Here is a 21,725-nt window from a genome sequence, read left to right on the forward strand (position 1 = left end):
TAAGACGTGTTGAAACCTGAAATAATTGTTTAGCTCATATCGTTTCCTTTGCCTGGGCCATTTGTTTTGCAAGTTTAGCCTACATCTAATAATTGACCTTCTTCATTGTTCTCGGTACAAATGAACCGATAAAGGGATGAGGTTTGATAATAACAATCTGTGAAATTCACTTTAGACGTTTAGGGGGGTGTGGCGGCTTGGTAGGTCCCATGACTTAGGTTGAGGTAAACACCGCCCCTGAGCTCAGAGCACAACATCCATACTCCCCCGTTCAGACTGAAGCAGAAGTCAGCTGACCGCACAGCGCTCAACACAGACATGTACTGCCTGCTCAAATGTGCGCCGCTGATTTTGGCGGTAGCCGTCTGCCATGGCTGGCTCTTCGGCGACTTTGTGAGAAAACAGGAGCTGAATGAAATCTCTCTCTGGCCTATACCGCAGAAATTTCAGTCGTCCGCCGTCGCTTTTAAACTCAGCCCCGCCAGCTTTCAGATCGTCCACGCGAAACAGTCCTCCGCCGGACCGAGCTGCAGCATACTCGAGAATGCGTTTCGCAGGTAACTTAACTGTACAATACCTTATTCATATTTGTGCCGATACTGTGTTATAAAATACGCCAATGTTTAGCTTTAACAGGAAGTACGTTACAGTGTCAGTAAAGTATGATTCATAAGCGCTGTGTGCTCCGTGCCAAATATACAGCAGTTGGCTTCAACTGACCTTTGCTTTGCAGATATTTTGAATACGTGTTTGGTGACCTGAAGAGCCGAAAGAAAGTGTATGATTCAGATCTCGTGGAGCTTCAGGTATGGATCACATCAGCTGATCCGGAGTGCGACGGTTACCCGAGTCTGCAAACCGACGAGTCATGTGAGCTCTTTTCCCTTCCGCCTCTGTGTTCCACTGCGCCGTAACCTCAGTGATCTCTAATCCAATGAACGATCGGCAAATCCAATAATTGACATCTGCCTCTCGGAGGTGTAATCGGGTTAACGTATTAACGTGATCCTAGTGCTCTTTTTAGATGTAGTAACATTTGACTCGTGCAAAGTAATTTATAAACGCTTTTCTGCTTAATATTTCATGGAAACTGCATTATGAAAGTCAGTCACTTCTTGCTTCTGCAATCAGATGTGTTGAGATTAAACTCAACTGTGTGGGCTTGAGCCAGTGAATGTTTTGGTTGTCTGTGAATTGTGTAAAGTTTTGCTCTATTTGTGTAGATGAGCTATCAGTTGATGAACCCTCTGCTGTGCTGAAAGCTGCTAATGCATGGGGAGCTTTGCGTGGTAAGCGAAACTCTACAATGGAGTTCTACAGTAAAGGCAGTAAACAAGCTCACAATTATATTTCCCTTTTGAACCTATACACTACCATTAAAAAGTCTGTGGTCAGTTTTTTTTTTTTTTTTGAAGAATAAATACTTTTTTCAGTAGGAACACAATAAATTGATAAAAAGTGACAGTAAACACATTTAAATTGTTACAAATAATATATTTCAAATAAATGCTGTTTTTAAACTTCCTATTTATCAACAAATCGTGAAAAGGTATCACTGTTTCTACAAAAAATATTAAGCAGTACAACTGTTTTCAACACTGGTAGTAATAAGAAATGTTTCTACAGCAGCAAATCGGCATATTAGGATGATTTCTAAAGGATCATGTGGCACTGGACAAGACTGGAGTAATGCCTGCTGAAAATTCAGCTTTGCCATCACAGGAAAATACATTTTAAAATATACTAAAATAGAAAATAGTTATTTTAAATTACAACAATATTTCACAGTATTACTGTTTTTAATGTATTACGTAGAATCTCATTTCCATTCCTATCAGTGGCATTGTCCTTACTTAAGAATGTTTAGTGTTGTTTCAAAGCCAGGGTTTGTGTAATCTTGCCCTAAGAGAAGAGATGGCAGTATTTATCATGTCCATATAACATGTTTTATCTTAAAGCTGCAGTCCGTAACTTTTTTGTTCAAAATTAACAAAATTTATGTAATAAGCGAGTACACCATGAATCAATTTTCCAAACCGTGATTTGGCTTGTCCTGAATCACTACGGTACACCTATAAATGTGTATATTCTGACTATTTTAGACTGGTTCGGGTAGGTACCGCTGCGGAGTAGCCCAGTACCAGCGTGATTCGTCATAGACATAAACAGAGAAGTAGCTCCGGCTACAATGTTCTTCTGCAAGACACATGCAGTTCTGTTTATTAACCGCTAGAGCGCCAAAAGTTACGGACTGCAGCTTTAATTTATGATTTAATCAATGTGTAACCTCATATGTTTACTGTTGTAAGGACTGGAAACATTCAGCCAGCTGGTCTATGAGGATGACTATGGAGCCGTAAGTTTGAAGTAGACCATTACTTATTGTCTTATTGTTTTTGATTAGGGCTTTAAATATGAATAAATTCCACCAATATATCTATTTAAGCTCTTCTAATATCAAAACATCTTTTTGCTGTCTTCTCAACAGAACAACATCAATAAGACAGAGATCTCAGATTTCCCACGGTTTGCCCATCGAGGGATCCTCCTGGACTCATCTCGCCACTTCCTGCCACTCAAAGTCATTTTGGCCAATTTGGTGAGCTGAAATCATTTGCTTTACAAGGTCATGCTTTACTTAAACACATGCATGGGTCTAGAGTGACATTTAGGCCATGATTAAAATAGGCCACGATTAATCGATGACTTAGCATTTTTTCATTAATGCTCAGTTTCCTCATTAGACTTGTGTCAGCTAAAAAGCTCAAGGAAGTTATTTTATGAGACTGTAAAGTCAAGTTCTTTATGTTCATACATGACGGTAATCACAAGACAAGATGACGCTTATCACAAGGTTTGTCTGGAAAAAATTGCGGTTAGCAAACAGTTGTGATATAAAGTTTTGACCTAGAATTAACTGCAAGTCACATGTTCATATTAGTGGAAATATGTGCAAGGACCCTCCAAGGTTTGTTTTTTTCCCCATTTGATGCATTTTGAAATGCTTCTCATCCCACAGCGTTAAGTAATAAAATGTCTCATTTTCACAGGAAGCTATGGCGATGAACAAGTTTAATGTATTTCACTGGCACATTGTGGACGATCAGTCGTTTCCTTATATGAGCCGTACCTTCCCTGACTTGAGTCAGAAGGTGAGTATATGATGTACTTGACTTTGTTTTAGATTCAAACTTGACTGCCTCACACTGATTAAATACATCTCTATTCAGAACATGAGAAATATTGTAGATTTCAAACAGGTTGTTAGTGGATTACCATGCTAGAATTATATTATCACTAAAGGGCGATGGCCAACATCATGTAAATAGGAGACAACAACTATGCGTATCAAGCTGTTGTGTTGTTACACTGCAACAAATTCCAGATTTTTGAAAGGCTTAAAAAAAGATATGCCGTTTTTAAAAATAGTTCCCTGTTCTCATATGCTTTTTTTGTATTTGCTGCATTGGAAGCGAAAGGTAAGGGATAAAGATTTACCACAAAATGATGAGTTCCAGTGTAATTTCCTTTAGTGTAGAAATTTCACCTCTAATCAAAAGATTTAGGTTGTAGAACTCAACTGCCACTGCTGAAATCTAACTGGGAAAGTGTTAATCTTTGTGTATTGATTATGTTTTCCCTATTTTTTTGTGATTAACAGGGAGCCTATCACCCATTCACACATGTGTACACTCCATCTGACGTGAAGATGGTCATCGAGTTTGCCCGCATGAGGGGGATCCGAGTCATCCCTGAGTTTGACACCCCAGGACACACACGGTCATGGGGCAATGGTAAGTTGGTGGACATGATACATGAGCTTTTCGCAGATTGTTTTGCTTAGTCATGTTTAGGGCTGGAATAACACTGCACAACTATTGAAATGTGAACAGAAAGAAATGACTTTTAAGTCGAAACAAACACAGAGCTAACTCGCAAAGAAACATGCCTTATTGCTAGGAGATGCATGACAAATGTAAACAAGTCATATAGTGTATTCCAGCCTTAAGTCATGTTGTGTTGGTTTCAGTAGTTCACATTTAAACTGCACTTACTGATTAATATGAAAACACGTTTTCTCTCTCTGTCGCTCTTTCCCTTAGGCATAAAGGATCTGCTAACACCTTGTTACAGTGGCTCTAGTCCTTCAGGAACATTTGGGCCGGTGAACCCCATCTTAAACTCCTCTTATGACTTCATGACAGAGTTTTTTAAAGAGATTAGCACTGTCTTCCCTGATGCCTACATTCACCTGGGGGGAGACGAGGTTGACTTCAGTTGCTGGTAAGAAAAAAGGAGCTTCCTACTCAATCATCAATTATTAAACTACATTGTTTATCTGAATAATGTAATGCCAATAATCTTACCTTATATAAAATTATTTTCTTTTATCAAATTCTTTGATTAAAAGAAATAACTGTAACTGTCACACGGTACCTTGAGTGTTATACAGAAACAGTTTGTTTCTAACCGAAAATTACATTTTACATGCCCTTACAAATTTCTAATTTGTAAGGGCATGTATTGTTTCTCTTTTTCTATTTGCTTTACTTTGTGTTGATAGCTGTTACTGTTAAAGGCCATGCTTACATTCCATTTATTGTTTTTGTAGGAAGTCTAATCCTGATATTCAGAAGTTTATGGTGCAGCAGGGCTTTGGCACAGACTACAGCAAACTGGAGTCTTTCTACGTTCAAAGGTAAGAGCTTCACTATAGTCAGGAATACATTTCCTGTTGGATGACGGACCATCACCTTCAACTCAACCTGGCTAAGACAGAACTGCTTGTGGTTTCAACAAACCCATAATTTTATCATGTAAGTCGCTTTGGATAAAAGCGTCTGCTAAATGTAAATGTAATACATTTATTGTGGTCTTGTAGTCTAAATTACAGATTATTATGACGGTTTTTTATTCTCAGAAGAATGTAAATGAAAATATTAATCAATACACATTCTAACATTATGTATTATTCATATTTGGAAAACAGATTACTTGATATTGTGGCTGCTACCAAGAAAGGTTACATGGTGTGGCAGGAAGTGTTTGATAATGGGGTGAAGGTAAGGCTCATCTCTTCTGTGCTGAAGGGCTCGTCCTGTTGGGAAGTAATGTAAATCCATAAATGTTATATAACAGTCTTCGTTACTTTAACCACCTTTTATAAACAAATTAAGACACATTCTTGCAGGTCCAAAATGCTTTGTGACTTCAAATCAAAGCCTAATCTACTTTTCTTTAACCTTCTTAATCACAAATAGCTTGACTTGCATGCTCGCCTTTTCACAAGCCACTGCTAACATGCCACTAAATTGCTGTTTTTAACTGTGCTTGCATGTAGATGTATGATTGCCCGTAACAATATAACAGCCCCAAAAACAAACAAACATTGATTAGGGCACATAATGTGCTTTATGCATGTTCCAGCTGAAGGATGACACTGTGGTGGAGGTGTGGATGGGGAACAAGATGGAGGAGGAGCTACAGAATGTGACTGGGGCAGGATTTACAACCATTCTTTCTGCCCCTTGGTACCTGGACTACATTAGCTATGGACAGGACTGGCAACGCTACTACAAAGTTGAGCCACTCAATTTCCCTGGTCAGTTTCTGCAGTCCAACTCTAATTTTGTTTATTTTAGCACCACTAGTTTACTAATCTAGTGGTTTCAAACGTAGAAACTGTAGTTATTGAGTGTTTACTCATGTATTGACCATTAAATTATGTGTGATGGTTTTGACATGCTATGTTGGCAACTTAGGGTTAAGAAAGTCAGTTCAGATTCAGTTTTAATTAAATATGGTTATTAGTAACCTTTTCAATCACTATACCTTTAATTACATCTTAACCTGTTTCTTGCCCTGAAAATAGCCATGGACAAGTTGACATGGTGTTTGAATCACAAACAAGCTTGGGGGTTGAGGCTTTGGTCTGCGTAGAGCTTGTTCACTGAGAAACACTTGCATTTTAATAGAGGACAAATACGCTTGTCATCGACCATATATTAATTATATAGAATTTCCTGTAATTTCTGCATTATTGTAGTGTATAGTTGTGATCCGGTCAGTCTGGCTCAGGATCTTGGTTTTGCTCGTCACTTGTACATTGTCATGTCCACGTAATGTCAGAGTGTTTGAGCACTCCTGATCAACTCTGAGCTCCTGCCACATCTCGAGGTCAGTTGTTTTAGACACTGAAACCACATGTTCCTGAATGCTATGGAAAGCTCGCATTCCATCATGTATCACTTTAAATACACTACCGTTCAAAAGTTTGGATCTGGTAAGAGTTTTAAAAAAAGATTTTGAAAGAAGTCTCTCCAAGGCTGTTTATTTGATCAGAAATACAGTAAAAGCAGCAATATTGTTAAATGTCATAATCATTCAGAAGTCTTTGAATAAAAAAAATCAAAAGAACAGCATTTACTTTTTTTTTGGCAACATAAATATCTTTACTGTCACTTTTGACCTTAAAAAAACCTTAGTGACCCCAAACTTTTGAATGGTAGTGTATGCTTTGCCATAATAACTCCTCCATCTTGCTTCAGTCTTGTTAAATTAATACGACTACTAAAAAGTAAAAATTTCTACCTCGTTCTTCGTAGATGTTACTGTATAGAATAATAGTTAACTGTTGTCAGGTTTAAAGGCCATTAACTAATGATCTAATGAGAAAGACATGTTGACTGAGTCACTAAGCATCTGACCTTCGAGGAAAATATGACACTAGATGGATATATTTCTCTGGACTACATTCAAGATCTAACATAATACAATTTCTGATGTAGTGTTGACATTTTTTACCTATTATTTATAACGTAACTTATTATGAATATTGATTGCATTATATTTGGATGTGCCAATATTGATAGCCAATAATAATTTTTTTACAGCTGATTTTATGCCAAATATTGTACATCCATATTTTTTGTCACTTTAAAATGAACCATGTTCAGTTCTTTCATGACGACTACTAGCGACTAGATCTGCATAAATGTGCAATCTTGGTATCTTTGACAATGTAAATGTGAATGAAGCATGAAAAGCCTCACAGCGACCTTAAATGGAGTCCAGAGGGATTTATCCACGTTGACGTGTGTTCGTTTGTGTTATACATGCGTCTGTATGTGTACACATGTAGCTGAAAGCCGACACACAGATCCATGTGTGGAAAGAAAGGCCGCAGTACCAGGATGAGATGGCGAAGGTAACAGCGGCTGGTTTCAATACTCTGCTCTCCACACCCTGGTACCTCAACCGCATCAGCTACGGCCAAGACTGGGTGAACATTTACAAAGCCGACCCCCAAAATTTCACTGGTGTGTGTGTGTCATTCGCAGAGAAAGTCTGTGGGCCTCTGTTTCTGTTTGAATTGTGCTTCTCCTAAATTTGTACAACATCTCAAGGTGTACAGTAAAAAACTGACTGTTAAGTAACTTTAAACAGCACTGATTATACAATACATGATTTTCTGACCTATGTTGGAGTTGACCTCTCTTGAACACAAGAGTTGAGAAGTCTGTAATTGGATGAATCTGGTTAATTGTCTTGTTTACTGTAACCAAGGTTGGTACAAATGGTTTTAGATTTTGAAGGTCAGCTACACTGATTCAAAGGCAACATGTTTAAATGACAAAGGTGGCATGTGATTGTACAGTGTCATTTACGCCAGATATTCTCATATCCTTAAATCAATGAGGATCAGTTTTTTTTTTTTCCCAGTCCAAAGCTTTGTCATAGCAATGGCATTGTTAGGAAGACATTTTCATTTGGATATGTAAACAAGCATGCTTGTCATGTGACCATGGCACTTTGGACAGACTGACAGTTATGAGTCTATTCGGTCACGACCCAGTTTAAATGGTTTGCTTTGTCTGCAGGTATTTAGATGTTTGATATAGGAGCGTTTGGCACACAGATCAGACTCAAACAGGATCAACTCTTTACTTTGAGGGACAGCTTTTTGTACAATGTTGTATTCATTTTTTTTGCTGTTGTTTATAACTTGTGATTGATAATTTACCACAGGCACAGATGCACAGAAGAAGCTGGTGATTGGTGGAGAGGCTTGTCTTTGGGGAGAGTATGTGGATGCTACCAACCTCACTCCTCGACTCTGGTATGATATATTACTCAACTGTACCATCTCCTGTCTTGTAATGTGTAAAACATAAAAGATAAAGTTAGGAACCAAACCTAGTATTTATTTAGAATGATGTAAATTATGATTTTTTTTGTTTGCTTGTGCCGTTGCAGGCCAAGAGCCAGTGCTGTTGCCGAGAGGTTATGGAGTGATAAAAGTGTGACAGACGTGGGTAATGCCTATAATCGTCTGGCCCAGCATCGCTGCCGCATGGTCAAGTGAGTTCAAATATGACAGTGGCAAATTCATTAATGCAATCTTCAACTTATTTAATCAATAATACAGCATACAGTTCCATTGATCTATTTCATTCAATTTTATGTGTAAGAATCAAAATGCTTAGCAGTGGGGTGACCTCCCTAATCTCTGATGGCCTTGATTTTTGTTTATTTATAGATTAATTTATAACAATATTATTTCTTTCGAATAATTTAAGGCTGTCTGTTTTGGGTCGATTGGGAAGATTTTGAAAATGTAAAAAGTATTCGGTACAGTCTTTGTACAAATAATTTGCTTTTGCAAATAAAATTTGCACAGGCATATTTTTGTATGTTTCACTGGTGAAAGTGAGATTTTCCCCTCTTTCCCCATCAGGAGAGGCATACCTGCAGAACCTCTATTTGTTGGCCACTGCCGTCAGGAGTACATGGGCCTATGAAATTCAACATTCAGTTCACAGTAGACAATTAAAGGGAATAAAAGGACAACACTTTTTAAAAGATAAAACCATGTTAACCATACCAGTAACTATGATTTGCTGTTCTATGCACTGAGCCAGTTATTGCCAGAACTTGATGTTTGCAAATGGACAATTCTGTACATCTCAATTTCCTCTGTAGGCTTAAATTTGATTAAACTCATTACTATTCTAAATTTGACTGAATTTGAAGTTTTTGAAACGAGGTCTGCTTTTTAATGATTTCCCAAGGCTAGGCATGTCGTAAGGGTTTTATAAATGAAATAAATATTTTAAAAACATTTATGAATGCATTGTTCTTGTAAAATTATTGGTATATTTTATATACATGTACACACAAACACCAGTAAGTGTTTTTTTTTTTTACCTTACACTCTTCTCTTCATCAGAGAAAAAAAAAATCCAATTAGGTCTCTGGATGTGGGCTGAGCAGGAGATGTAGGCTAGTCTCCAAGATTTTATCTTCTGGACTAAATGTGAGCAGCCAATCATAGCAATCAAAATTTGTGTCTGTATAAATGTTCAGGGCTGCGTTTCCCAAAAAGCATCGTAAGCTTAAGTTGACTGTAGCTCCACTGGTTTCAATGGGTCTACGGTGTACTTAAGCTTTCGATGCTTTTGGGAAACACTGCCCAGTTCAGTTGGTGAAAGTTAATGTTTTAAGCCAGTCCAGCCATCTTGTTGAGCAGTATATTCTGGTCCTGAGTGTTCATAGGCTCATAGCTGGAAAGCTCCAGAGAAAAAGTAGCGTTCCCAGAGGTCAAAGTGCGCAGAACGGTTGAGTAGCCCTTGAAGGAAATAAATAAATATAAAAATCATTTCAGCATAGTTCACTTGTAGTAATCACGTGGTGAGAGTTACATTTTATTGGCCTTATTATACATAGAGATTAACTTGCAGTAAATTGTGCTGACATGTAATATTTATCAATAATAATATATATCATTGTAATATTTTTAATGAAAGACTCACCATCATCTCAGCCAAAGGTACTGTAGCCAGCAAAACCTTGTTTTCCTGTCGACTTTGGATGTCGCATACAGTACCGCGTCGCTGGGCGAGATCTGCAAGCACAGGACTCAGATACTCTTCACCTACAGTCACTTCCAGAGCCATCACCGGCTCCAAAACCTGCCCCCCAGCCAGCTTCAGAGCCTGAACCAGAAGGACATAAACTCAGATGTGGCATTATTTGAAAGTGATTGTGGGAAAAGGCACAGGACAGTGTTTGAGTACCTTGAGCATGCAGCGGGACACGCAGGCTGACACCATGGCTGCAGAAGTGCCTGACTCCAAACTTACATGCTGGATAACGGTCTTTACTCCCTCTACAGGAAAACCCAGCACAGGACCTGGAAAGGGAGTTGGTTTACCAACAGCATATGGCTGACATAGACATCAGATTTATAGACTGCAATACTGTACCAGGAAGATATAGATGTGATGAATGATTCAGGCATAAAAGCTTTTAAGCATCCATTTCTGTTACCTTGGAGGTATGCGCTCTGAACGCCATTTTCCACAGCTTCTCTGACACCCGCAGAAAGCTGAGTTTTTACTTCCTCCTCAAAAGTCATGTCACAGGAAGTGCTAGACTCCATCAGAGCATGGACGTCGAGCTCCACAGTAACAACATGCCTCTTGTCTCCAAGAGTACGATCTAATGTGTCTGAAATGATCATACAAATCATACTGAAATTTACTAATACGTATCTACTCCGAATAAATACTGTATTATTTGATATTATAATCCATTTTACCATTTCAGTTTGTTCTGTGTAGAAATATAGGCATGTTAGTTTCTTAGTATTTCTTCATATTTTAATTTTATATAAAAATAAAAACATTAAAACAGCCTACACCCTTGAACCTACACTAAATCAGGGCATGTGACTAGTCATATATGTTGTTTTCTTTTTCATTTTATTGTTTTATGCCAATTTTTTTTTTTTTTTACCATGGACAAAGTCTATTGTAACCATAAGTCGCACTGGACCATAAAACAGTAAAGCAGACAAACAAAACAGATGACCTGTCATTGGGAAATAGTTCTGATGTTTCATCACAAACAAAGTAAGATGATTTTCACATACATATAAAACACGAGGGGAGAGTTCGCACTAGCCTCACCTGTGGCAGTTGCTGATTGGAGGATGGTCTCTCTGTAGGCCACCTGCAAGGGTCCTAGGTGAGTTTCGATGTTGAACTCTCTCTTAATACGGTCATGGATGATCTCAATGTGCAGCTCTCCCATGCCACACAGTATCGTCTGTGCATGAATAAGTGAAAAATACATTGCGGAACACAAGCACTTCTCTCCTCAACACAAGATTCAAGGGTATCTGATGTCCGCAGCACAAATGGTGCAGGATCAGTTACGTGTCACAATGTAATATTTGTGCAAGACATTTTTTCTAAGCACTAAGCTTGTTTGAACAAGTAAATACGTACTTAATATGTAAATATGTACATGCCTATGCAAGCACTAATAAACAGAATGCAACATTCTAATAGACAAAACACTTTCAAAGATGAAATACTTTGTAAATGACTCATTTACCTGTCCAGAATCAAGGTCTGTTCTGACTTTCAGACTGGGGTCTTCTCTTTGCAGGCAGTTGAGCGCATGCTCCAGATCTGTTTGACAAATCCCACTGAGATTTCAATCCTATTGAAATAGGCTGCAGCCTATTTGGAAAGTGATCTGCTGAAGATCTGTTCACAGTGTTCTTACCTGCTTGTTTGGCCAGAGTAGGAGGTTCAATGGAGCAGAAGAACACAGGCTCAGGGACCTCCACCCCTGCAAGAGCCAGACTGCTGCTCTCCCTTTGTGAGCTACTCTTGCTCTCTGCTTCCTTCTGAGCCCGCCGCACCGCAGCTGCAGAAGAGGCTTTGGAGGAGACGATGGTGTCGCCTGTCACGGTCTGATTTGAAACAAACAAAATGATAGAATATATTATTTTCTAAAGATGTGTAATGCATCACATGAAGACTCCAGACCTATAAGCTGGCAAGAAAAAGCATCTGTATGACGACACTGATAGCCTCATGGGCATCCCGAGTTCAAAGGCTCTCGGACCTTTCTCTATTTCGCCCCCCCTCCTCCCACATTGCTTCCTCAGATCTTAACTGTCCTATTGTAATACAGGCAAAAAAAAAGCCAAAAATATATCTTAAAAAAAAAAGCATCTTCAGTCTACATAAGAGTGGTACCACTAACGGTAGCTGCTATTTCTGTTTTAAATCACAAGACCAATCGAATACTACAAGTCACTTTGAAGGATCCTACATGAGTATTTTCCTCTCAAAGCAGTTCAAACGATCATGTAAACAACACATAGTTTTCTTTGTCCCATGAAAGTTGAGTTTACCTGTTTGAGTCCAACCGTGAGTGCAATGTTTCCCGCAGATAAAGAAGGAATTTCTATGTGCTGATCGGCAAAAGGCAAGAGAAGTCGACTCATTCTTTCCCTGGAGCAACAAAAACACAAAACATTGTTCCATCACGATTATCGTCAATACCGGTATATCGTGACACCCCTACACCATAGTAATAGCCTTTCTTTTTGAGTGTGTGTGTTGTGTTTTCCACAACAAATGAAAGAGCAAAAGTAAAAAGCTGCAGAAGTAATAAAAATTCACAAGTCATTTATTTTTTAAGAGGAACAAAGAAAAATCTGGCATTGGACTCATTATAACTGCATACAAGGCTGAAATCAAAAAGAATAAACCTACGTTCCGTTCCTGTTGATGTTATACACTGCTGACTGAGCCTTCATGCTTCCTGAATAGATCCTAACAAACACGAGTGGACCCCTCTGTTTGTCATGGACCACTTTGAATGCCAACGCACACAGATCATCCTTATACCAGCGTCTGGACAGACAGGAACACATATAAATGAATCATAACATGATTTATTCTCCTTTAGCAAAATGAGTTGATGAGGGGGCTGAGGGATGGTGCACTCACACTAGGTCATGGTTCCTCTCATTGGGGGCAGGAAGGTAAGCAGTAATGGCATCCAGCAGAGGTTGAACCCCTTTATTTTTCAGAGAGCTTCCACACAACACTAAATATATTTAAAGAAAATATGTTGCCATTACAATTGTATTACCAATTCAAATACATTAATAATTAATATACATTAATTTAATGAATAATTTATTTATATTATGATTTATTATTTTTACTACAAATAACTTCTGCCAAACCTCTACTCCAGCAGAAGCATCAAACACAGCAACTGCTCCATCCAACACTCGTAAAGCTCTCTCAACCTCCAGAGTAAAATCAACATGACCTGAGAAAAGAAAGATAATTCATAGATTCTATTTAAATATACATATTTATAATATATATTTTTATATATAAGAAATTAATAGTCTTTACTCTTTTATTTTATTGGATTCAGCAAAGATGTGCTAAATTGACAAAGTGACAGTAAAGACTTCTATTGTTACAAAAGATTTCTATTTTAAATAAATGCTGTTCTTTTTGAACTTTTTATTCATCAAAAAACCTGACAAAAGCATAACAGGTTCCAAAGAAATATTAAGTAGCACAACTGTTTCAATCACTGATTATGAATTAGCATGTTAGAATGATTTCTTAAGGATCATGTGTGACACTGAAGACTGGAGTAATGATACTGAAAATTCAGCTTTTATCACATGAATAAATTAGATTTTAAAGTACATTCACATAGAAAAGAGTTATTTTAAATTATAAAAATATTTCACAAAATTACTGTTTTTTTTCTGTATTTTTGATCAAATAAATGCAGTCTTGATGAGCAGAAGAGACTTCTTTAAAAACATTTCCAAAGTGCCTGACGCTCACGAATGTGAGCATTTGCCCACTCAAATCGGTTACGACGACGAACTGCAGTCAGGTCGAAACCCCGATGAGGACGACGAGCATGCAGATGAGCTTCCCTGAGACGGTTTCTGACAGTTTGTGCAGAAATTCTTTGGTTATGCAAACCGATTGTTGCAGCAGCTGTCCGGGTGGCTGGTCTCAGATGATCTTGGAGGTGAAGATGCTGGATGTGGAGGTCCTGGGCTGGTGTGGTTACACGTGGTCTGCGGTTGTGAGGCCGGTTAGATGTACTGCCAAATTCTCTGAAACGCCTTTGGACACGGCTTATGGTAGAGAAATTAACATTCAATTCAACAGCTCTGGTGGACATTCCTGCAGTCAGCATGCCAATTGCACGCTCCCTCAAAACTTGCGACATCTGTGGCATTGAGCTGTGTGATAAAACTGCACATTTTAGAGTGGCCTTTTATTGTGGCCAGCCTAAGGCACACCTGTGCAATAATCATGCTGTCTAATCAGCATCTTGATATGCCACACCTGTGAGGTGGATGGATTATCTCGGCAAAGGAGAAGTGCTCACTAACACAGATATAGACAGATTTGTGAACAATATTTGAGAGAAATAGGCCTTTTGTGTACATAGAAAAAGTCTTAGATCTTTGAGTTCAGCTCATGAAAAATGGGGGCAAAAACAAAAGTGTTGCGTTTATAATTTTGTTCAGTATAGCATTACTTTTTATTTCAGATTGAATTATTTTAGTACTTCAATTTAAAATGAGTTAATTTCAGTTTACTGTTTTTAAATGTAAGTTTTTCCATTTAATATTTATTTACTATTAGATTAATTCATTTCATAATATTACATTATTATTGAATACTTATATAATTAATGTCATCATACTTATTTCATATTATTCAGCTTTTATTTTCAATTAATGATAATCAGATATTCTTCATCAACTTTTTCTAAATGTCACCTCACCTCCGAGAGCCCGTGTGTAGCCAGAGAAGTACAGCATTCTCTCTGTCGTGGTGGTCTTCCCTGCATCTATATGCGCCATGATACCTATGTTACGAATTCTGACCAAGAACATTATAGAAACATTTGGTATTAATAGGCCATTATTATTCTTACACGCTCAAAAGGATATTGTAAAAAAATATGCTCACATGGACGGTCATATCTTACTTTGAGATGTCAGGGTTGACCACTGCTCTAAGTGATTTCACCTCATCTGAAGGAAGAAAAAAAAAGTTGTGAACAGTAAGGCACTAGTCTAAAATTACAAAATATGCAGAACTCTGTAACTATCCACTATCGTCCTTCACCTCGATAAAAACTGTAATTTCTCCTCCAAGTCACTCTGCCTCTGCACGTCTGTGAGGATCTGGTCATCAGGTGTCTGATGCTCTGAAAGGGAATGAATGATGCAGTTAAAGCGGTAAAACACTAATCTAAGTGTATGAGATGTTATTTAAATAGATTCACCATCCTTTTAAAACAGTAGTCGCTTTAAACAAGGATTTACTGTAGTAGCCATGGCATTTTGGCGGAAAGTATTGTTAAATTATTATTATTATACTATTGGTAAATTACAGTCAATGACAAATGCCTATAGATCTGATGCATTAAAGACAGACAATCAACAGCACAAACTTACCCCTCGGAGGATGGGGAACGGTACATTTAAATGCATTTTAAGACGGAATGTTTGATTAAAGGGTTACAGCTTCAGTTGTACAGTATGACACATGACTGCTGTGCTTGCTCAAAGTCACGTTGAGATCAGACTGGACATTAAATTCATCGTAACGCTTGCACCTATGGGTCGAATCTCAGTCACGACACGATAAAACAAAATACATCTAAAACAAACTCGTATCGTTTCCATTTCCCACTGGCAACATGTTAAACACGGTAAAACTGTTCGTTTTCAACAGCTTTTTAGAATCGCTGCAGTCGGCGACAGTTTGTGAACGCACACGTTTTGGTGCGTCTGTAAATAAGTCCGACAGAAACATGAATGAACGGTAAGGTATTCCGGGGTTAACCCGCCGAATAAGCATTAATTATGAAGTCAAATGTATATACAATTAAAAACTAGTAAGTCCATAATTAAAGTAACTTCATATTTTATATACATTTAAAAACTAGCAACTTCATAATTAACGTTTATTCGGCGGGTTAGCCCCGGAATATTACAGTTCGTTTATGTTTCTGTATATATTATATGTATATTAGTGTGTGTGTGTGTATTAATACATGTCGTAATTCTATAAAAGTTTAAGTACGCCAATATAGTTTAGCCTACGTGTATTTACAATCGATAAGACTGATACCGAGGGGTGATTGCTACACTTAATACAGATGTGATCTGGGAAAAGTTTTTTTTTTTTTTTTGCTTGTTCTTTTATTTGGGTAGGGTTCATTTGTCACATGTCATTTGTTTGTGAACGTTTAGAAGTGGCATGCTGTGCTTTACCATTTGACCCCAGTAGGGGGAAACACAGTCCATCACGACGACTCTCGCACAAACCTTTGCAACTGACCAAATAACTTCTATTTCTATACTCTTTAAACTGACTAGCAGTGTAAACAGCACGAATACAGTACTAATAATTTCATATAAAATTGCTGGTAATGCGGAACTTTTTAATCGGTCTGTCCTAGCTCTGTTTGTTATTTTATTGCAAAGGTCAGTGTTACACGGTTTGGTAAATGTCCTTTTTGTGTCAGTACGTGTTGTCCCTCAGGCAGTATGGGGAAGAGAGATAAAGAGCAGCAGATTGCAATTGACAGAGATAGAGTGACACGTTGACCTGCTGTTTACCTATGTGGAGGAGGAATTACCGTCTAAAATTTTGTTTCAAATATATTTACAAGCTGTATGAAGAACTGAGTTGTGGGTGAGAACAAGGCCACTTCTATTGAGATCTGTAATGCAGAAGTCTAATGAGGAAGTGAACCGGACCACTGAGTTTACACTTATGAAAAGATCCTCTTTACTATCATTATTCTGGAAAAGCCTCAAAATAACTTTTTTTTTTAATGTTAACAATAACAGGTAAGTGAAGTGGTTTACAAAACCTTAATGTAATTAAAGAGGTTTTCATTCCCATCTTTCAAGCTTAAATTGTTTGAAAAATCACCAAACCTACACACACACAGCAAAAAACAAGGTGTCACAAACAAAACCCTAGACATAATATCTAATTGTGGCAATTATCATACCCACAAACATATTTTTGAACATGCTAGTTTCGCAGGCTACAGATTAAGACCATGCGTTATTTATGTGCATATGCGGGTTATCATGGCTTCCATCTCTTCATGAATCTGTGGTTTCCATTAGGACTGTTTGACCATTATAGACTACACACACAGCGAGAAAGTACTCAAAAGGTGGCTGAAAGCATATTGTTACAGACTAACTTTTGTGCTGGACTAAATTATTACTGATAAGTTTTACATTGGAAATCCAAGTAAACACATTTACTTAGCTTAGTTTACTTCTCTAAATGGTGAGAAATTACTTCTGTTTTGTTTACATAAAGGTTTTTAATTATTAATAGACCACTTCCATTAAAAAGTTAAGGTTAGTGAGATGTTTATTTTTGAATGCATTTGTACAGTAATATAGTAAAATATTATTACAATTTAAAATGTGTTTTCTATTTTAATGTATTTTAAAATGTAATTTGTTCATGTGATGCAAAGCTGAATTTTAGCAGCCATTACTCCAGTCTTCAGTGTCACATGATCCTTCAGAAATCATACTAATATGATTTGCTGCTCAAGAAACATTTCTTATCAAAGTTGAAAACAGCTGTGCTGCTTAATATTTTTTGTTGAAACCATGATATATTATTTTCTTGATTCTGTGATGAATAGAAACAGCATTTATTGAAATAGAAATCGTGTGTAGCATCACGTCTTTACTGTCACTTTTGATTAATGTGTCCTTGCTGAATGATTTTATATTTTTTTTAAATAAATAAATCGTACTGACCCCACACTTCCTAACACACACTGACTCACATATTTAGTGATATGAAAGATTGTAAGAACAAAATCTACTTTATAATAGTTTTTCACAAATTAGGACATACCTAAATGTCCCCAAACTGAGGTTGTGCCACATTTTGCACAATTCTGGTGGGACAATTATATGTAGTACACACATAGACGTAAATAAAAGAGCTCCACTGATAGTTCAGGTGTAACAGTAGGGTATTTACTTCCTTTGGTGTTAGCCAAAAAATGAAAAGAAAAAAGTTTACAAATGCCTCTGCTAATTAATATGCTGACAGAAAACTATTCATAATTCTAATAACTCATTAAAAATGCATTTCTAATAAATAGCAATACAGTGCAGCCCTCAATTCACACTTCACTGATTTTAAAAGGAAAATAAAAGCATGTCAACGAGATAAACTTGAACAGAGGCACAGAAATAAAACCCAGAAAACATGTGACAGAAACAAATAAAAGTTGCTTAGTTTGCAGATGAAGTCTGAAATGGAAGTGAAAGCCACACCTGCTACTGCCGAGTGATGTAATTTCATCATCTTAATCTTAAAAAAAAAAAAAAAAACTCATCATGAGATAATTTTGTTTTCCATACGTAGCACATCTTATAGAAAGAAAACTTGATGAGGACAGTGTAAAATTAAAAAAAGGACAAAAGCACTACTGGAATATTCGCATCAGAGCTGCACAACATGTAAGTCTGCTTGGGTTAAAACATGACAACATTTCCAAGGACTCCACCACACAACGACATTCTTGGAATGTCTCAGAATACGACTCAACAGAATATAAATTCCAAGCACACGCGCGCACACACACACACACACACACAAAATCTGTTTCAAAGATGCTTCACTCAATCACCACTCAAAACCTCTGCTACATCAAACTGAGTGAGGCACTTGGAAAGAGGGGATTCAAACTAATCGGCTATAGTGACTAAAATCAACCCTGCTGCGGATCTAAAAAGTGACGATCAGCGACACATCTTTCCTACAACATCATTTCCAATTCAAGCAGGAGAATTTATAAAAGCATATCCTAAAATTGTGATTCAAAGCATATCTGCACAATATGTGTGTACTTAACAGTTAATGTGCTTATACGGTACAGTAAGGTTATAGATTACGATCATTTGGACGCATACAAACAGGTTAAAAAGAAACAGTCTGAAGACTGTGGAAAGTAAAAAAGGGACAGAGAGAATGAGCAAAGAAAGTTTGAGTAATAAACGGTCGTCCCTTTTTGCCTTCTCCCTCACTCAAATCCCAGCGTTCTCACTCCCTGCGCCTTCCTGTACAGAAATGTTACAAAGGAAATCCTGCTTTTAGAAGCAGATCAAGCTAAATGAAAAGCTTTTTCATGGCTGAGCACTAACTGAATCTTAAAAGAACCTCACGCACATCTATGATGTCACACTATAGGACTCGGTGTTAAGCATAAGTTAAAAGAACTCTTCAAGCGACTCGAATGGCAAACACGAACGTACTGAAATGAAAAAATAAGATCACACATTATGGGGGAAGACGAAAAATCTTAATTCTCAATCTTAATTCTTAAATTCTGCCTTGCAAGCTAAAATTGTGTCATCCCGTACACCCTATACTTAGTACACTTGCAGTGTTACACACTAAACTTCACTAGTACTTCACCCACAGGATTTGTGCTTGTAAACACGATTCAAAAACACATATAATTTTCATATAAATATATACATTTGTTTACTTATAAAAAGCTACTTTGCACTTCGACTTCTTCACAGCAAATATATATAGACATCTTTCACCTTTTTTTTCTTCATTTTCTCTGTCTATGAACTAAGATTTTCCCTGGATCTTGGCAAAAAGCTTCTAGGTAAGGCTATAGAAACCTTGCCCCTAATGTTAAATGGGCGGGATTTGCGAATGCAGGGATGTCAATCAAATCCATCTCCACTGGTCTATGGCAGGCTGGTGATGTCACGCTTGGGAGGGGGTCCACCGGCTTTACAGCTGGCCCCGTTAGCTTTGTCTTCAAACATCATAACCCTGCATAAGAGAAGAGAGAAAATTAATTTCAACCATCAAATCTAAAATATTCCACAACTGGGTGGGTTATATGCACACATTTTATAACAAATGTACAAAAGACAATTAACTACTCTTGCCACCTAAAAGTAATTAGAAACGTGATTTAAAGTGGAAAAACAACTGTTACATTTATTTAAACCATGTTAGCTTTGCAAGTATTTGTATTAACAAGTTTAATCTTCTCACCACTACGAGGGAATTTATTAGAATAAATTGTAATTTAGATATAATATTTATATTATTATGAGAGGTCAAGATTTTATTATGCACATATACATTAGTCCTATGTTTCAAAGGATAAGGCTTCTATGTCCAAATATAGGTGTTTAAGAACATAGGGAGTTAAAAACGTTGTGGTGTCCACTCAGTGTCCAGCACTGGCTATAAGCTATCCCAGCTTCCCACTGAGTAGATTAGTAGAGAGAGCTAGAGAGTATAAGTGCACTGCAAGAGACAAGTAAAAAAAGAGATTGGACCAGCCTGTGAAACCACAAATGCTGGATCAGACAAAATGCTGGTGTTTTGGAGTTGAGATAAAAAAAAATATATATAAAAAAAAGAGAACAGTGATGGTGCAGAACTGCTGACTGATCTATTCACATGTGACTTTCTGTTTCAGGTAAACCTTGACAAATCTCTCATAAGCCCTTAACAAGCCCTGACTCACCTAACAGCTAGTCACAAATCACCCATTCACAATGTGTAGAATACTGACAGATGAAGATACACATCTCTGCAAACTAATAATAAATCAGTATGTGTCTGTATCATAAGTCTGACACCACCTGTTATTAAAATCATCCAGCACAGCAAGAAATTAAACAATCTAATTTCTGCAGCATCACAGCCAAGAACCACACATTTAGTGATAGTGGTTATGATTAGGCAAAGCACCAGACAACTTTAGCACAAAACTCAAACGATACAGTTACGCAAAAAAATCATACCACAAATTGTGCAACTACTTTTCAAAATGGTCAGACAAACCAACCTCTGCCTGGTGTACCAAAAAATGGGTGAAAAAAGTCATCTATCAAATCTAGCAAGCACTTGTGAGAGAGAAACTTCAAAACTCCAGTCTTGCGCGTCCACTCAAAGCCTTGTGAAAAATGGCGGGTTGTGTTTATCGCTTCCACTGAGACTAGGGAGGTGTTTAGTGGTCCCCGTGCCAACTTGGACAACATCCACACTTGTGTCAATCAGTGTTGGGTGTAATTAGTTACTAAGTAATTAGTTACTGTAATTTAATTACTTTTCCCTTGAAAAAGTATGGGATTACTCTTATTTTTTCTGTAATTTAATTAGTTACAGTTACTTCTTATGTAATTGAACTTAATGCTGTGTATAGACTCTAGAACATTTATATGCAATACAATAGTGGATTTAACGTAAAAATGTAAAGTCTAATGCATGCTTTTATGTACCCTTCTCACTTTAAATATTTTGGTGAGTTAATAAGAATATTGGTAACACTTTAGTGTCCAATTCTCACTATTAACCAGTTGGTTATTAGCATGAATATTACTGGGATATTAGGGATGTAACGATTAACCGCGAGCCGGTTGAGAATCTATTCAAATATGTGACGATTCAAATCGGTTGAGATGCTAAACAAATTGCGATTCATTTAGGGGTAGGAGTTTATATGAATGTATGTCTGAACTTACTGTCTTTCGATGGTATTTTTTCTTTTCCTCTTGCCTCTGTCTAATGCATATCAGGGCTCCAGACTCATTCTTCTCACTGGTTGCTCTTTTGCAACTAACTTTCTCAGCTGGTGTCACAAGCACACTTTCTCAGCTGGTCGCAATATTTATTTTTTTATTTATTTTTTTTGCGCTACAACATGGGATTATTCAGTGCATGCTGATGAACTTTTATCATAGTTTATAGTTATATGGAAACGAAAGTGGTTAACATTCAACCCGTTCTTTTTCATCAGTAGTATTATTTGTGATTTGAATT

At 37.3% G+C, this 21,725-nt stretch overlaps 3 protein-coding genes across 7 annotated transcripts in view; 1 reads left to right on the plus strand and 2 right to left on the minus strand.

Annotated features, from left to right (window-relative positions):
- The first annotated feature begins 191 nt into the window (after positions 1–191).
- LOC107700931 (beta-hexosaminidase subunit beta-like) lies at positions 192–9,042 on the plus strand. Of its 5 annotated transcripts, none has more exons than XM_016502800.1 (15): positions 195–557; positions 734–870; positions 1,224–1,289; positions 2,310–2,356; positions 2,489–2,599; positions 3,051–3,152; positions 3,474–3,479; positions 3,662–3,794; positions 4,104–4,284; positions 4,613–4,699; positions 4,991–5,063; positions 7,142–7,319; positions 8,029–8,119; positions 8,257–8,361; positions 8,738–9,042. In XM_016502800.1, exons 1-15 carry the CDS (start codon positions 319–321, stop codon positions 8,799–8,801), a joined length of 1,620 nt encoding a protein of 539 aa, XP_016358286.1. In that variant the 5' UTR covers positions 195–318; the 3' UTR covers positions 8,802–9,042. The 5 variants fall into 5 exon arrangements, with proteins under 5 accessions (XP_016358290.1, XP_016358286.1, XP_016358287.1 ...); XM_016502801.1 differs by lacking the exon at positions 7,142–7,319 and adding an exon at positions 5,428–5,602 and having other exon boundaries at positions 197–557; XM_016502802.1 differs by lacking the exon at positions 3,474–3,479 and having other exon boundaries at positions 200–557.
- LOC107700895 (GTP dependent ribosome recycling factor mitochondrial 2) lies at positions 8,686–15,659 on the minus strand. The gene is made up of 15 exons (XM_016502734.1): positions 15,323–15,659; positions 14,991–15,072; positions 14,851–14,896; positions 14,623–14,741; positions 13,030–13,143; positions 12,813–12,912; positions 12,576–12,716; positions 12,212–12,311; positions 11,575–11,764; positions 11,401–11,477; positions 10,971–11,109; positions 10,330–10,509; positions 10,077–10,192; positions 9,813–9,995; positions 8,686–9,628 (listed from the first exon to the last, which is right to left on the minus strand). The coding sequence occupies exons 1-15, from the start codon at positions 15,356–15,358 to the stop codon at positions 9,500–9,502; spliced, it is 1,752 nt and encodes a 583-aa protein (XP_016358220.1). The 5' UTR covers positions 15,359–15,659; the 3' UTR covers positions 8,686–9,499.
- A 2,494-nt stretch (positions 15,660–18,153) lies between these two features.
- Positions 18,154–21,725, minus strand: part of aif1l (allograft inflammatory factor 1-like) — a 17,675-nt gene continuing 14,103 nt past the window's right edge. Inside the window, exon 6 of the mRNA XM_016502807.1 lies at positions 18,154–19,718. Coding sequence (XP_016358293.1) covers positions 19,631–19,718 — 88 coding nt within the window. The 3' untranslated portion in view covers positions 18,154–19,630. The remainder of the gene's footprint in view (positions 19,719–21,725) is intronic.

The sequence above is a fragment of the Sinocyclocheilus anshuiensis genome, unplaced genomic scaffold (genome assembly GCF_001515605.1).
Source record: "Sinocyclocheilus anshuiensis isolate Anshui unplaced genomic scaffold, SAMN03320099.WGS_v1.1 scaffold438, whole genome shotgun sequence".
In the NCBI taxonomy this organism is placed as follows: domain Eukaryota; kingdom Metazoa; phylum Chordata; class Actinopteri; order Cypriniformes; family Cyprinidae; genus Sinocyclocheilus; species Sinocyclocheilus anshuiensis.

Bases quoted from the DNA above. Each gene is read 5' to 3' on its own strand.
- LOC107700931 (XM_016502800.1), top strand. From the start codon at position 319: ATGTACTGCCTGCTCAAATGTGCGCCGCTGATTTTGGCGGTAGCCGTC. The intron at 558-733 runs GTAACTTAACTG...TTTGCTTTGCAG, and splicing joins CTCGAGAATGCGTTTCGCAG to ATATTTTGAATACGTGTTTG. The intron at 8,120-8,256 runs GTATGATATATT...GTGCCGTTGCAG, and splicing joins AACCTCACTCCTCGACTCTG to GCCAAGAGCCAGTGCTGTTG.
- LOC107700895 (XM_016502734.1), bottom strand. From the start codon at position 15,358: ATGCATTTAAATGTACCGTTCCCCATCCTCCGAGGG. The intron at 13,144-14,622 runs GTTGATGAAGAA...TTCTTTTCTCAG, and splicing joins TGAGGTGACATTTAGAAAAA to GTCATGTTGATTTTACTCTG. The intron at 12,312-12,575 runs GTAGGTTTATTC...TTGTTGCTCCAG, and splicing joins AACATCAACAGGAACGGAAC to GGAAAGAATGAGTCGACTTC.